The sequence below is a fragment of the Atractosteus spatula genome, chromosome 3 (assembly GCF_055471065.1).
Source record: "Atractosteus spatula isolate fAtrSpa1 chromosome 3, fAtrSpa1.hap1, whole genome shotgun sequence".
Classification (NCBI taxonomy): Eukaryota; Metazoa; Chordata; class Actinopteri; order Semionotiformes; family Lepisosteidae; genus Atractosteus; species Atractosteus spatula.
Window position 1 is genome coordinate 61,460,408 of NC_142708.1, and position 15,790 is coordinate 61,476,197.

At 43.0% G+C, this 15,790-nt stretch overlaps 4 protein-coding genes across 4 annotated transcripts in view; 1 reads left to right on the top strand and 3 right to left on the bottom strand.

Annotated features, from left to right (window-relative positions):
* c3h5orf34 (chromosome 3 C5orf34 homolog) overlaps positions 1–15,790 on the top strand; it is a 128,443-nt gene that overhangs the window by 58,928 nt on the left and 53,725 nt on the right. The window lies entirely within an intron of this gene.
* On the bottom strand, positions 169–3,173 carry LOC148838114 (uncharacterized). Its single transcript, XM_088910946.1, has 5 exons — positions 3,099–3,173; positions 2,559–2,912; positions 2,008–2,349; positions 547–1,764; positions 169–285 (listed from the first exon to the last, which is right to left on the bottom strand). The coding sequence occupies exons 1-5, from the start codon at positions 3,171–3,173 to the stop codon at positions 169–171; spliced, it is 2,106 nt and encodes a 701-aa protein (XP_088767072.1).
* LOC148838115 (uncharacterized) lies at positions 5,205–8,209 on the bottom strand. The gene is made up of 5 exons (XM_088910947.1): positions 8,135–8,209; positions 7,595–7,948; positions 7,044–7,385; positions 5,583–6,800; positions 5,205–5,321 (listed from the first exon to the last, which is right to left on the bottom strand). Exons 1-5 carry the CDS (start codon positions 8,207–8,209, stop codon positions 5,205–5,207), a joined length of 2,106 nt encoding a protein of 701 aa, XP_088767073.1.
* LOC148838116 (uncharacterized) lies at positions 10,241–13,245 on the bottom strand. Its single transcript, XM_088910948.1, has 5 exons — positions 13,171–13,245; positions 12,631–12,984; positions 12,081–12,422; positions 10,619–11,836; positions 10,241–10,357 (listed from the first exon to the last, which is right to left on the bottom strand). The coding sequence occupies exons 1-5, from the start codon at positions 13,243–13,245 to the stop codon at positions 10,241–10,243; spliced, it is 2,106 nt and encodes a 701-aa protein (XP_088767074.1).

The following is a 15,790-nucleotide window of genomic DNA, read 5'->3' on the forward strand; positions in this document are numbered from 1 at the left end:
TATGTTAACAATTAAAGAATTTATTAAGTCTCTGTGTATTTACAAAAAATGAAGGCTCTGTTATTTTCTGTTGACGTATTGTACACGTCCAGCCCTGTTGTTTCAGTAATCATTGAAGTGAAAGAATGTTGCAGGGGCTATGCTACTGCCAGTCTGATTGCAGTCCCTTCACCTTCTCTTCCTCCTAAAAAGCTTAAGAAAAGCAAAGCAGGAGGTACAGCTTCCCTCTACTCTCTCTGTAGTAAGTCTCTCTTGATTGCATGAAGGCTGTTCTTGAGTTGAGCTCTGAAACAGAAGGTATTTTAAACATAATTTCAGTGTTGACTTACACACTTGGCCATCTTTGACTTCCCTGTCTTTACACAGGTGATGTCACACTGCTTGGCTATCCCAGCAGGCATTGTGGGCATGAGATTTGTCAGGTACAGTATACTTAGTTACATAGTTACCTCCCATTCCCATTTACAGCTTCTAGAAAAACTAACCACAACTGGAAGAAACAACACAGAAAACAAATATCACATAACATTTCTACTTTGTTTTTACCTCATTATCCTTCTGTTGTGTTTTAAATGAAGATGGTGTGGCACTCTCTGAGTCTCTGTTGAGTTTCTTTGGACTTTCTTTCATCTTCCTGGCACCGGTTTTCCTAAGGAGCTTCTTCCAGACACTACTAGCCTTTTCCTGTTCGACTTCCTTTTCTGTTGCCAAAACTTTAAGTTGTCCAACCATGGCTTCTATTTGTCCCGGTCGGGCACTGATGCTTTCAGTTTGTAAAGTGTCCTCTGGTTCTGTACTGATCGTTGTGGGTTTTGGAGGGACATGAATTTCATTGTCTTCCTTCTCCCCGTTATCTGGTGGGAACTCAGATGTAAAAGATGAGATGTCATGGTTGCTGGTCTCCTTGTCCAACTGCATGTCTTCTTCAGCTTGGACAGATATGAGACGGGTTTGTTTTTTTGTCTTTTTCTCTCTTTTCTTTCCTCCTGCCCAAGCCTCCTTAGGGAAGCTCTCCAATGCCGGGATCTTCTCCTCCATTTGCAGTTTCAAACACCGAGGATGATGTGGTCTTATTAAGGAGCCTTCACTCTGGGGTGGAAAATTACCAGAGTTGCACTTGGTGGGACTTTCTTCGCTGGTGGTAAAGGGCTCCTGCCACACATGAGCGATCTTACGGGCGACCTGGAACCCCGAACCCTTCCTCACCTCTATGGCCCCATTCGTGATCCTTCTGCCATATGAGGCCTTTGGTCTGGGCTGACGTATACGAGGCAGCGGGTGTCCTGGGCAGCTGTTCATTGAAGCCTCCATCACTGTCGCCTTCACGGGCTCTGTCAAGGAGAGCACTGGAGGAGCTGGCTGTTCTGACATCTCGCCAAGCTCCTCAGCAACGCAGGTCTCTTTGGCAGTCTGGGAATTGTTGCTGTCGAAAGGTATTCTGGGGTGTTCTCCCTTTACTGTGCTTAACGCATCCTGTTTAAACTCCTCCACCAGTGACAGGTCAGTCTGGGTCTTCTTGGCAAGGCCACGGACTCTGATCTGATGTGGATCTTCCGACAGTGGTCTTTCGGATAAAAATGGAAGGATGTCACGGCCAGGAGGGGTTTCACAGGGGGATACCTTAAGCAGCTCATCTATTTTGGCCATAAGTCTGTCCCCATCTCTGGAAACATCGTCTTTCCTAATATGTTGTCTTCTTTTTGGCCCTTCAGAAACTGCTCTTTGGGTCAGGATCTCAGGGAAGAAGTCGGTGACGCCACCTTCCTTTATCTAAGGAGTTAAATAAAATACTTAGGCACATACAGTAAAAGACAGAATCACAATACAGTATATACAGTATGTATCAACATATATTACAAACATAATAATGTATATACAATTTATTACACAGGCAAAGCCAAAACTTTTCTTAATGTATTTAAAACAAAACTTTTTCCTTGCTGGTGTTAAAGTGCCCCTGTGATGACGGATCTCACTGGTGGTTTGGACCCCAACGCCCTTCCTCACCTCTGTACCTCTGCTCTCCATCCTCCTGCCATATGACGCCTTTGGTCTGGGTAGACGTACGCGAGACGGTGGTCCTGCGTCAGACCAGGGCTCCTTGCCGCTGTCCTCGCAGGACCTGAGGGGCTCTGTCTGCTCCGCCTGTTTGTCTCGGCCAGGATGGGTTTCATTGGAGGAGTCGCTGAACATCTCTATTTCAGCAAAGTGTCTGTCCACATCTCTGGAGACATTGTCATTCCCACAATGTTTTCTTCTTTTTGGCCCCTCAGAAACTGTTTGTGGGGTCAGGATCTCAGAGAGGAGTTCAACAGTCTCCTTTTCAGAAGGTATGACTCCTTGTTTTACCTAAAAAGTTAAAAATTGTCTACAAATAAAAACCAGAACTACCGTGTATAATATCTCAATATGTATCTGTTAAACACAATACTGTACATCCAGTTTATTAAGTTGCCAAAGCCAGAATTTTTCCTAATGTTTTTTGCCCTTGCTGGTCTTCAAGTGCCCCTGTGATGACGGGTCTCACTGGTGGTTTGGACCCCAATGCCCTTCCTCACCTCTGTACCTCTGCTCTTCATCCTCCTGCCATATGACGCCTTTGGTCTGGGTAGGCGTACGCGAGACGGTGGTCCTGCGTCTGACCAGGGCTCCTTGCCACTGTCCTCGCAGGACATGAGGGGCTCTGTCTGCTCCGCCTGTTTGTCTCGGCCAGGATGGGTTTGACTGGACGAGTCGCTGAACATCTCCTCTATTTCAGCAATGAGTCTGTCCACATCTCTGGACAGATCACCATCATCCTTCTCAAACCGCTGTTTTCTTTTTGGCCCCTCAGAAATGGCTGTTGAGGTTTTGACATCCAGGCGGGGGTCAGCAGTCTGCTTTTGACTCATTTCGACTCCTCCTTTCTTTGTCTAAAGTGTCAAACAAAATTCCTAGTTTGAATATGAACGATTTTCTGGGTTTCTTTCCATTTTTTGTACATTTATGTGGCAGTAGTGGATATTGGAAACAATGTGAGACACATTTGCCCCAGAAGAAACTAATCTTATCCAGTAATTAAAGAGCTGATCGTGGAGACGCATCCTTTTTCAACTTACCAAGCAATCTTCTGATTGTCTCGCCTTACCCTCCACAGCTTTCACTCGGAGGTTGTTCCCCTCCTTGGCATCCATCTTGAAACCCCACAGAAAATGATTAGGTTAACCTGAATAGTTCAATACTGACATCTTATTTCTTTAACATTTAAATGAAAGACGGCTTTGACTTTCAGTGTGCATACTGTATATCTGTAAAAAAGTCTATTCTTGTACATAGAAGAGCAGTACCTTGAGTAAATAAGTTAAAAATGTCCTACCTTTATGTTTAAGATAAAATCAATATTTTGAGGCTTCTCTGTTTGAGAAAGTGTTTTCTTCAAATTTCTTTTTAATCTTCGACTACCTTCTTACCGCGTGTGAGCTTGAACTAAACGCGCTTAAAAAGTTTATTTTCTACGCTGGCATAGTTACGAAGTGATGTAACAAAGTCTTGGTTCAACTCATCATATTACCAGTGATGACGTAATAAAGAGTCTGCCTTTCACCCAGCAAGACGGTATGGCAGCATTAGCGCGTTTCACTAAGCGTTAGTGCATTCAAAAGGTGCAAAACTAGTTCCATTTACCATGAATATCGATAGAAAACCTCCGATACAAATGAAGTCTCAAATCTTCATTAGCATGGCGCATGAATTACAGTTTTGCCGAATCAACAATTCATGCAAACACCTTTAGAATCTAAGAAGCATGATAATATTCGAGCTGTGCAAAAAAAACTTAGGTGATTCACTCTCCCTAGGTAAGAAATTTCCTGTAACAGTATAGTTAAAGACACCAGTATCACTAGCTTGTCTTGCTAATTGACAAGTTTCCTACAGTATGCAATTCTGAATTGGGTTCGACCCCGGAATTGTGCGGAGCTAACGGTCGTGTGTTGTCATTGTAAAACTCCTCCAGGAGGGGGCTGTGTTCTCCTTCAGTACAGGCTCAGCACACTCACACTGTTCCTGTCATTAGTCGTCATTGCCCGTCGCAATTGTACAGTAGTTGCTGACCTCCGTTTTTTTTCAGCCCTGTATTCTGTATATTTAAAAGGGTTTTAATCCAAATGTTGGGGTAAAAAATAAAATGTCGTGTTTCCTCCCTGCGCGAGCAAGCGGAGACTCTCTGGGAAAAGTGCTCAGCGGCGCGGACGGATTTAGAACAGCTGGACAACAATGTGAAATATATTAATGAATATTTGTATAATGTTTTATTTGAAATCGCTCTTTAATTCGAATAAATGGTATAAAGCTCACTGCGTTGTAGCTATTTCCATATTTTGTTCCGGTTCTGACTGAATAATTGCACAGTATCCGACCTGTGTCCTGTTGGTTCTCGTTGCCATTATGGGTGATGTACAGTATAGGGTGGCGAGACTGAAAAGATATCAGAAGCACGGAGGAACTCTCTATACAATTAAACATTATAAGTATGTATGTAAGGATTTAGGACGCGCATCAGTTGACAGTTAAGACACTCTGGGAGAGCTGGTTTACAAGTGTTTCTCCTAATACAACGTGACTTCAGTTTCTTTCAAAAACGTCTTCGGCTCATAAAACACCTCAATGTCCCCCCGACTCCCTCCCACCGCTAGAGGGGAGAAGTAAGAAGGATCAACCTATTTCGTAGCTATTAGTGCTTAATCTTAATCAGTGTTTTTATCATTGTGAAGTTCATTGTATGAAATTTGTATTATTTAATACTTGATATCTGACTGCTCCACAAGCTTACACGATGGACAGTATTTTATCTAACGACAGTTTTCCATTTTTTTGCTTGGAATTAGGAGATACAACAGGGACACAACGACGTTGTTTTACTTGGCTACTTTTCTGAGATAGATGTAAGGATGGAAAAGGATTTTTAATTTTCCTTTAACAAACGCTGCAACCACTTGCGGATCTAACTTCAGCCAGAAACTTTGTGAACCACGGATTAAAATGCACACAAACAACTTTATGTTAACAATTAAAGAATTTATTAAGTCTCTGTGTATTTACAAAAAATGAAGGCTCTGTTATTTTCTGTTAACGTATTGTACACGTCCAGCCCTGTTGTTTCAGTAATCATTGAAGTGAAAGAATGTTGCAGGGGCTATGCTACTGCCAGTCTGATTGCAATCCCTTCACCTTCTCTTCCTCCTAAAAAGCTTAAGAAAAGCAAAGCAGGAGGTACAGCTTCCCTCTACTCTCTCTGTAGTAAGTCTCTCTTGATTGCATGAAGGCTGTTCTTGAGTTGAGCTCTGAAACAGAAGGTATTTTAAACATAATTTCAGTGTTGACTTACACACTTGGCCATCTTTGACTTCCCTGTCTTTACACAGGTGATGTCACACTGCTTGGCTATCCCAGCAGGCATTGTGGGCATGAGATTTGTCAGGTACAGTATACTTAGTTACATAGTTACCTCCCATTCCCATTTACAGCTTCTAGAAAAACTAACCACAACTGGAAGAAACAACACAGAAAACAAATATCACATAACATTTCTACTTTGTTTTTACCTCATTATCCTTCTGTTGTGTTTTAAATGAAGATGGTGTGGCACTCTCTGAGTCTCTGTTGAGTTTCTTTGGACTTTCTTTCATCTTCCTGGCACTGGTTTTCCTAAGGAGCTTCTTCCAGACACTACTAGCCTTTTCCTGTTCGACTTCCTTTTCTGTTGCCAAAACTTTAAGTTGTCCAACCATGGCTTCTATTTGTCCCGGTCGGGCACTGATGCTTTCAGTTTGTAAAGTGTCCTCTGGTTCTGTACTGATCGTTGTGGGTTTTGGAGGGACATGAATTTCATTGTCTTCCTTCTCCCCGTTATCTGGTGGGAACTCAGATGTAAAAGATGAGATGTCATGGTTGCTGGTCTCCTTGTCCAACTGCATGTCTTCTTCAGCTTGGACAGATATGAGACGGGTTTGTTTTTTTGTCTTTTTCTCTCTTTTCTTTCCTCCTGCCCAAGCCTCCTTAGGGAAGCTCTCCAATGCCGGGATCTTCTCCTCCATTTGCAGTTTCAAACACCGAGGATGATGTGGTCTTATTAAGGAGCCTTCACTCTGGGGTGGAAAATTACCAGAGTTGCACTTGGTGGGACTTTCTTCGCTGGTGGTAAAGGGCTCCTGCCACACATGAGCGATCTTACGGGCGACCTGGAACCCCGAACCCTTCCTCACCTCTATGGCCCCATTCGTGATCCTTCTGCCATATGAGGCCTTTGGTCTGGGCTGACGTATACGAGGCAGCGGGTGTCCTGGGCAGCTGTTCATTGAAGCCTCCATCACTGTCGCCTTCACGGGCTCTGTCAAGGAGAGCACTGGAGGAGCTGGCTGTTCTGACATCTCGCCAAGCTCCTCAGCAACGCAGGTCTCTTTGGCAGTCTGGGAATTGTTGCTGTCGAAAGGTATTCTGGGGTGTTCTCCCTTTACTGTGCTTAACGCATCCTGTTTAAACTCCTCCACCAGTGACAGGTCAGTCTGGGTCTTCTTGGCAAGGCCACGGACTCTGATCTGATGTGGATCTTCCGACAGTGGTCTTTCGGATAAAAATGGAAGGATGTCACGGCCAGGAGGGGTTTCACAGGGGGATACCTTAAGCAGCTCATCTATTTTGGCCATAAGTCTGTCCCCATCTCTGGAAACATCGTCTTTCCTAATATGTTGTCTTCTTTTTGGCCCTTCAGAAACTGCTCTTTGGGTCAGGATCTCAGGGAAGAAGTCGGTGACGCCACCTTCCTTTATCTAAGGAGTTAAATAAAATACTTAGGCACATACAGTAAAAGACAGAATCACAATACAGTATATACAGTATGTATCAACATATATTACAAACATAATAATGTATATACAATTTATTACACAGGCAAAGCCAAAACTTTTCTTAATGTATTTAAAACAAAACTTTTTCCTTGCTGGTGTTAAAGTGCCCCTGTGATGACGGATCTCACTGGTGGTTTGGACCCCAACGCCCTTCCTCACCTCTGTACCTCTGCTCTCCATCCTCCTGCCATATGACGCCTTTGGTCTGGGTAGACGTACGCGAGACGGTGGTCCTGCGTCAGACCAGGGCTCCTTGCCGCTGTCCTCGCAGGACCTGAGGGGCTCTGTCTGCTCCGCCTGTTTGTCTCGGCCAGGATGGGTTTCATTGGAGGAGTCGCTGAACATCTCTATTTCAGCAAAGTGTCTGTCCACATCTCTGGAGACATTGTCATTCCCACAATGTTTTCTTCTTTTTGGCCCCTCAGAAACTGTTTGTGGGGTCAGGATCTCAGAGAGGAGTTCAACAGTCTCCTTTTCAGAAGGTATGACTCCTTGTTTTACCTAAAAAGTTAAAAATTGTCTACAAATAAAAACCAGAACTACCGTGTATAATATCTCAATATGTATCTGTTAAACACAATACTGTACATCCAGTTTATTAAGTTGCCAAAGCCAGAATTTTTCCTAATGTTTTTTGCCCTTGCTGGTCTTCAAGTGCCCCTGTGATGACGGGTCTCACTGGTGGTTTGGACCCCAATGCCCTTCCTCACCTCTGTACCTCTGCTCTTCATCCTCCTGCCATATGACGCCTTTGGTCTGGGTAGGCGTACGCGAGACGGTGGTCCTGCGTCTGACCAGGGCTCCTTGCCACTGTCCTCGCAGGACATGAGGGGCTCTGTCTGCTCCGCCTGTTTGTCTCGGCCAGGATGGGTTTGACTGGACGAGTCGCTGAACATCTCCTCTATTTCAGCAATGAGTCTGTCCACATCTCTGGACAGATCACCATCATCCTTCTCAAACCGCTGTTTTCTTTTTGGCCCCTCAGAAATGGCTGTTGAGGTTTTGACATCCAGGCGGGGGTCAGCAGTCTGCTTTTGACTCATTTCGACTCCTCCTTTCTTTGTCTAAAGTGTCAAACAAAATTCCTAGTTTGAATATGAACGATTTTCTGGGTTTCTTTCCATTTTTTGTACATTTATGTGGCAGTAGTGGATATTGGAAACAATGTGAGACACATTTGCCCCAGAAGAAACTAATCTTATCCAGTAATTAAAGAGCTGATCGTGGAGACGCATCCTTTTTCAACTTACCAAGCAATCTTCTGATTGTCTCGCCTTACCCTCCACAGCTTTCACTCGGAGGTTGTTCCCCTCCTTGGCATCCATCTTGAAACCCCACAGAAAATGATTAGGTTAACCTGAATAGTTCAATACTGACATCTTATTTCTTTAACATTTAAATGAAAGACGGCTTTGACTTTCAGTGTGCATACTGTATATCTGTAAAAAAGTCTATTCTTGTACATAGAAGAGCAGTACCTTGAGTAAATAAGTTAAAAATGTCCTACCTTTATGTTTAAGATAAAATCAATATTTTGAGGCTTCTCTGTTTGAGAAAGTGTTTTCTTCAAATTTCTTTTTAATCTTCGACTACCTTCTTACCGCGTGTGAGCTTGAACTAAACGCGCTTAAAAAGTTTATTTTCTACGCTGGCATAGTTACGAAGTGATGTAACAAAGTCTTGGTTCAACTCATCATATTACCAGTGATGACGTAATAAAGAGTCTGCCTTTCACCCAGCAAGACGGTATGGCAGCATTAGCGCGTTTCACTAAGCGTTAGTGCATTCAAAAGGTGCAAAACTAGTTCCATTTACCATGAATATCGATAGAAAACCTCCGATACAAATGAAGTCTCAAATCTTCATTAGCATGGCGCATGAATTACAGTTTTGCCGAATCAACAATTCATGCAAACACCTTTAGAATCTAAAAAGCATGATAATATTCGAGCTGTGCAAAAAAAACTTAGGTGATTCACTCTCCCTAGGTAAGAAATTTCCTGTAACAGTATAGTTAAAGACACCAGTATCACTAGCTTGTCTTGCTAATTGACAAGTTTCCTACAGTATGCAATTCTGAATTGGGTTCGACCCCGGAATTGTGCGGAGCTAACGGTCGTGTGTTGTCATTGTAAAACTCCTCCAGGAGGGGGCTGTGTTCTCCTTCAGTACAGGCTCAGCACACTCACACTGTTCCTGTCATTAGTCGTCATTGCCCGTCGCAATTGTACAGTAGTTGCTGACCTCCGTTTTTTTTCAGCCCTGTATTCTGTATATTTAAAAGGGTTTTAATCCAAATGTTGGGGTAAAAAATAAAATGTCGTGTTTCCTCCCTGCGCGAGCAAGCGGAGACTCTCTGGGAAAAGTGCTCAGCGGCGCGGACGGATTTAGAACAGCTGGACAACAATGTGAAATATATTAATGAATATTTGTATAATGTTTTATTTGAAATCGCTCTTTAATTCGAATAAATGGTATAAAGCTCACTGCGTTGTAGCTATTTCCATATTTTGTTCCGGTTCTGACTGAATAATTGCACAGTATCCGACCTGTGTCCTGTTGGTTCTCGTTGCCATTATGGGTGATGTACAGTATAGGGTGGCGAGACTGAAAAGATATCAGAAGCACGGAGGAACTCTCTATACAATTAAACATTATAAGTATGTATGTAAGGATTTAGGACGCGCATCAGTTGACAGTTAAGACACTCTGGGAGAGCTGGTTTACAAGTGTTTCTCCTAATACAACGTGACTTCAGTTCCTTTCAAAAACGTCTTCGGCTCATAAAACACCTCAATGTCCCCCCGACTCCCTCCCACCGCTAGAGGGGAGAAGTAAGAAGGATCAACCTATTTCGTAGCTATTAGTGCTTAATCTTAATCAGTGTTTTTATCATTGTGAAGTTCATTGTATGAAATTTGTATTATTTAATACTTGATATCTGACTGCTCCACAAGCTTACACGATGTACAGTATTTTATCTAACGACAGTTTTCCATTTTTTTGCTTGGAATTAGGAGATACAACAGGGACACAACGACGTTGTTTTACTTGGCTACTTTTCTGAGATAGATGTAAGGATGGAAAAGGATTTTTAATTTTCCTTTAACAAACGCTGCAACCACTTGCGGATCTAACTTCAGCCAGAAACTTTGTGAACCACGGATTAAAATGCACACAAACAACTTTATGTTAACAATTAAAGAATTTATTAAGTCTCTGTGTATTTACAAAAAATGAAGGCTCTGTTATTTTCTGTTGACGTATTGTACACGTCCAGCCCTGTTGTTTCAGTAATCATTGAAGTGAAAGAATGTTGCAGGGGCTATGCTACTGCCAGTCTGATTGCAGTCCCTTCACCTTCTCTTCCTCCTAAAAAGCTTAAGAAAAGCAAAGCAGGAGGTACAGCTTCCCTCTACTCTCTCTGTAGTAAGTCTCTCTTGATTGCATGAAGGCTGTTCTTGAGTTGAGCTCTGAAACAGAAGGTATTTTAAACATAATTTCAGTGTTGACTTACACACTTGGCCATCTTTGACTTCCCTGTCTTTACACACGTGATGTCACACTGCTTGGCTATCCCAGCAGGCATTGTGGGCATGAGATTTGTCAGGTACAGTATACTTAGTTACATAGTTACCTCCCATTCCCATTTACAGCTTCTAGAAAAACTAACCACAACTGGAAGAAACAACACAGAAAACAAATATCACATAACATTTCTACTTTGTTTTTACCTCATTATCCTTCTGTTGTGTTTTAAATGAAGATGGTGTGGCACTCTCTGAGTCTCTGTTGAGTTTCTTTGGACTTTCTTTCATCTTCCTGGCACTGGTTTTCCTAAGGAGCTTCTTCCAGACACTACTAGCCTTTTCCTGTTCGACTTCCTTTTCTGTTGCCAAAACTTTAAGTTGTCCAACCATGGCTTCTATTTGTCCCGGTCGGGCACTGATGCTTTCAGTTTGTAAAGTGTCCTCTGGTTCTGTACTGATCGTTGTGGGTTTTGGAGGGACATGAATTTCATTGTCTTCCTTCTCCCCGTTATCTGGTGGGAACTCAGATGTAAAAGATGAGATGTCATGGTTGCTGGTCTCCTTGTCCAACTGCATGTCTTCTTCAGCTTGGACAGATATGAGACGGGTTTGTTTTTTTGTCTTTTTCTCTCTTTTCTTTCCTCCTGCCCAAGCCTCCTTAGGGAAGCTCTCCAATGCCGGGATCTTCTCCTCCATTTGCAGTTTCAAACACCGAGGATGATGTGGTCTTATTAAGGAGCCTTCACTCTGGGGTGGAAAATTACCAGAGTTGCACTTGGTGGGACTTTCTTCGCTGGTGGTAAAGGGCTCCTGCCACACATGAGCGATCTTACGGGCGACCTGGAACCCCGAACCCTTCCTCACCTCTATGGCCCCATTCGTGATCCTTCTGCCATATGAGGCCTTTGGTCTGGGCTGACGTATACGAGGCAGCGGGTGTCCTGGGCAGCTGTTCATTGAAGCCTCCATCACTGTCGCCTTCACGGGCTCTGTCAAGGAGAGCACTGGAGGAGCTGGCTGTTCTGACATCTCGCCAAGCTCCTCAGCAACGCAGGTCTCTTTGGCAGTCTGGGAATTGTTGCTGTCGAAAGGTATTCTGGGGTGTTCTCCCTTTACTGTGCTTAACGCATCCTGTTTAAACTCCTCCACCAGTGACAGGTCAGTCTGGGTCTTCTTGGCAAGGCCACGGACTCTGATCTGATGTGGATCTTCCGACAGTGGTCTTTCGGATAAAAATGGAAGGATGTCACGGCCAGGAGGGGTTTCACAGGGGGATACCTTAAGCAGCTCATCTATTTTGGCCATAAGTCTGTCCCCATCTCTGGAAACATCGTCTTTCCTAATATGTTGTCTTCTTTTTGGCCCTTCAGAAACTGCTCTTTGGGTCAGGATCTCAGGGAAGAAGTCGGTGACGCCACCTTCCTTTATCTAAGGAGTTAAATAAAATACTTAGGCACATACAGTAAAAGACAGAATCACAATACAGTATATACAGTATGTATCAACATATATTACAAACATAATAATGTATATACAATTTATTACACAGGCAAAGCCAAAACTTTTCTTAATGTATTTAAAACAAAACTTTTTCCTTGCTGGTGTTAAAGTGCCCCTGTGATGACGGATCTCACTGGTGGTTTGGACCCTTAACGCCCTTCCTCACCTCTGTACCTCTGCTCTCCATCCTCCTGCCATATGACGCCTTTGGTCTGGGTAGACGTACGCGAGACGGTGGTCCTGCGTCAGACCAGGGCTCCTTGCCGCTGTCCTCGCAGGACCTGAGGGGCTCTGTCTGCTCCGCCTGTTTGTCTCGGCCAGGATGGGTTTCATTGGAGGAGTCGCTGAACATCTCTATTTCAGCAAAGTGTCTGTCCACATCTCTGGAGACATTGTCATTCCCACAATGTTTTCTTCTTTTTGGCCCCTCAGAAACTGTTTGTGGGGTCAGGATCTCAGAGAGGAGTTCAACAGTCTCCTTTTCAGAAGGTATGACTCCTTGTTTTACCTAAAAAGTTAAAAATTGTCTACAAATAAAAACCAGAACTACCGTGTATAATATCTCAATATGTATCTGTTAAACACAATACTGTACATCCAGTTTATTAAGTTGCCAAAGCCAGAATTTTCCTAATGTTTTTTGCCCTTGCTGGTCTTCAAGTGCCCCTGTGATGACGGGTCTCACTGGTGGTTTGGACCCCAACGCCCTTCCTCACCTCTGTACCTCTGCTCTTCATCCTCCTGCCATATGACGCCTTTGGTCTGGGTAGGCGTACGCGAGACGGTGGTCCTGCGTCTGACCAGGGCTCCTTGCCACTATCCTCGCAGGACATGAGGGGCTCTGTCTGCTCCGCCTGTTTGTCTCGGCCAGGATGGGTTTGACTGGACGAGTCGCTGAACATCTCCTCTATTTCAGCAATGAGTCTGTCCACATCTCTGGACAGATCACCATCATCCTTCTCAAACCGCTGTTTTCTTTTTGGCCCCTCAGAAATGGCTGTTGAGGTTTTGACATCCAGGCGGGGGTCAGCAGTCTGCTTTTGACTCATTTCGACTCCTCCTTTCTTTGTCTAAAGTGTCAAACAAAATTCCTAGTTTGAATATGAACGATTTTCTGGGTTTCTTTCCATTTTTTGTACATTTATGTGGCAGTAGTGGATATTGGAAACAATGTGAGACACATTTGCCCCAGAAGAAACTAATCTTATCCAGTAATTAAAGAGCTGATCGTGGAGACGCATCCTTTTTCAACTTACCAAGCAATCTTCTGATTGTCTCGCCTTACCCTCCACAGCTTTCACTCGGAGGTTGTTCCCCTCCTTGGCATCCATCTTGAAACCCCACAGAAAATGATTAGGTTAACCTGAATAGTTCAATACTGACATCTTATTTCTTTAACATTTAAATGAAAGACGGCTTTGACTTTCAGTGTGCATACTGTATATCTGTAAAAAAGTCTATTCTTGTACATAGAAGAGCAGTACCTTGAGTAAATAAGTTAAAAATGTCCTACCTTTATGTTTAAGATAAAATCAATATTTTGAGGCTTCTCTGTTTGAGAAAGTGTTTTCTTCAAATTTCTTTTTAATCTTCGACTACCTTCTTACCGCGTGTGAGCTTGAACTAAACGCGCTTAAAAAGTTTATTTTCTACGCTGGCATAGTTACGAAGTGATGTAACAAAGTCTTGGTTCAACTCATCATATTACCAGTGATGACGTAATAAAGAGTCTGCCTTTCACCCAGCAAGACGGTATGGCAGCATTAGCGCGTTTCACTAAGCGTTAGTGCATTCAAAAGGTGCAAAACTAGTTCCATTTACCATGAATATCGATAGAAAACCTCCGATACAAATGAAGTCTCAAATCTTCATTAGCATGGCGCATGAATTACAGTTTTGCCGAATCAACAATTCATGCAAACACCTTTAGAATCTAAAAAGCATGATAATATTCGAGCTGTGCAAAAAAAACTTAGGTGATTCACTCTCCCTAGGTAAGAAATTTCCTGTAACAGTATAGTTAAAGACACCAGTATCACTAGCTTGTCTTGCTAATTGACAAGTTTCCTACAGTATGCAATTCTGAATTGGGTTCGACCCCGGAATTGTGCGGAGCTAACGGTCGTGTGTTGTCATTGTAAAACTCCTCCAGGAGGGGGCTGTGTTCTCCTTCAGTACAGGCTCAGCACACTCACACTGTTCCTGTCATTAGTCGTCATTGCCCGTCGCAATTGTACAGTAGTTGCTGACCTCCGTTTTTTTTCAGCCCTGTATTCTGTATATTTAAAAGGGTTTTAATCCAAATGTTGGGGTAAAAAATAAAATGTCGTGTTTCCTCCCTGCGCGAGCAAGCGGAGACTCTCTGGGAAAAGTGCTCAGCGGCGCGGACGGATTTAGAACAGCTGGACAACAATGTGAAATATATTAATGAATATTTGTATAATGTTTTATTTGAAATCGCTCTTTAATTCGAATAAATGGTATAAAGCTCACTGCGTTGTAGCTATTTCCATATTTTGTTCCGGTTCTGACTGAATAATTGCACAGTATCCGACCTGTGTCCTGTTGGTTCTCGTTGCCATTATGGGTGATGTACAGTATAGGGTGGCGAGACTGAAAAGATATCAGAAGCACGGAGGAACTCTCTATACAATTAAACATTATAAGTATGTATGTAAGGATTTAGGACGCGCATCAGTTGACAGTTAAGACACTCTGGGAGAGCTGGTTTACAAGTGTTTCTCCTAATACAACGTGACTTCAGTTTCTTTCAAAAACGTCTTCGGCTCATAAAACACCTCAATGTCCCCCCGACTCCCTCCCACCGCTAGAGGGGAGAAGTAAGAAGGATCAACCTATTTCGTAGCTATTAGTGCTTAATCTTAATCAGTGTTTTTATCATTGTGAAGTTCATTGTATGAAATTTGTATTATTTAATACTTGATATCTGACTGCTCCACAAGCTTACACGATGGACAGTATTTTATCTAACGACAGTTTTCCATTTTTTTGCTTGGAATTAGGAGATACAACAGGGACACAACGACGTTGTTTTACTTGGCTACTTTTCTGAGATAGATGTAAGGATGGAAAAGGATTTTTAATTTTCCTTTAACAAACGCTGCAACCACTTGCGGATCTAACTTCAGCCAGAAACTTTGTGAACCACGGATTAAAATGCACACAAACAACTTTATGTTAACAATTAAAGAATTTATTAAGTCTCTGTGTATTTACAAAAAATGAAGGCTCTGTTATTTTCTGTTAACGTATTGTACACGTCCAGCCCTGTTGTTTCAGTAATCATTGAAGTGAAAGAATGTTGCAGGGGCTATGCTACTGCCAGTCTGATTGCAATCCCTTCACCTTCTCTTCCTCCTAAAAAGCTTAAGAAAAGCAAAGCAGGAGGTACAGCTTCCCTCTACTCTCTCTGTAGTAAGTCTCTCTTGATTGCATGAAGGCTGTTCTTGAGTTGAGCTCTGAAACAGAAGGTATTTTAAACACTCTGTCTGCTCCGCCTGTTTGTCTCGGCCAGGATGGGTTTGACTGGACGAGTCGCTGAACATCTCCTCTATTTCAGCAATGAGTCTGTCCACATCTCTGGACAGATCACCATCATCCTTCTCAAACCGCTGTTTTCTTTTTGGCCCCTCAGAAATGGCTGTTGAGGTTTTGACATCCAGGCGGGGGTCAGCAGTCTGCTTTTGACTCATTTCGACTCCTCCTTTCTTTGTCTAAAGTGTCAAACAAAATTCCTAGTTTGAATATGAACGATTTTCTGGGTTTCTTTCCATTTTTTGTACATTTATGTGGCAGTAGTGGATATTGGAAACAATGTGAGACACATTTGCCCCAGAAGAAACTAATCTTATCCAG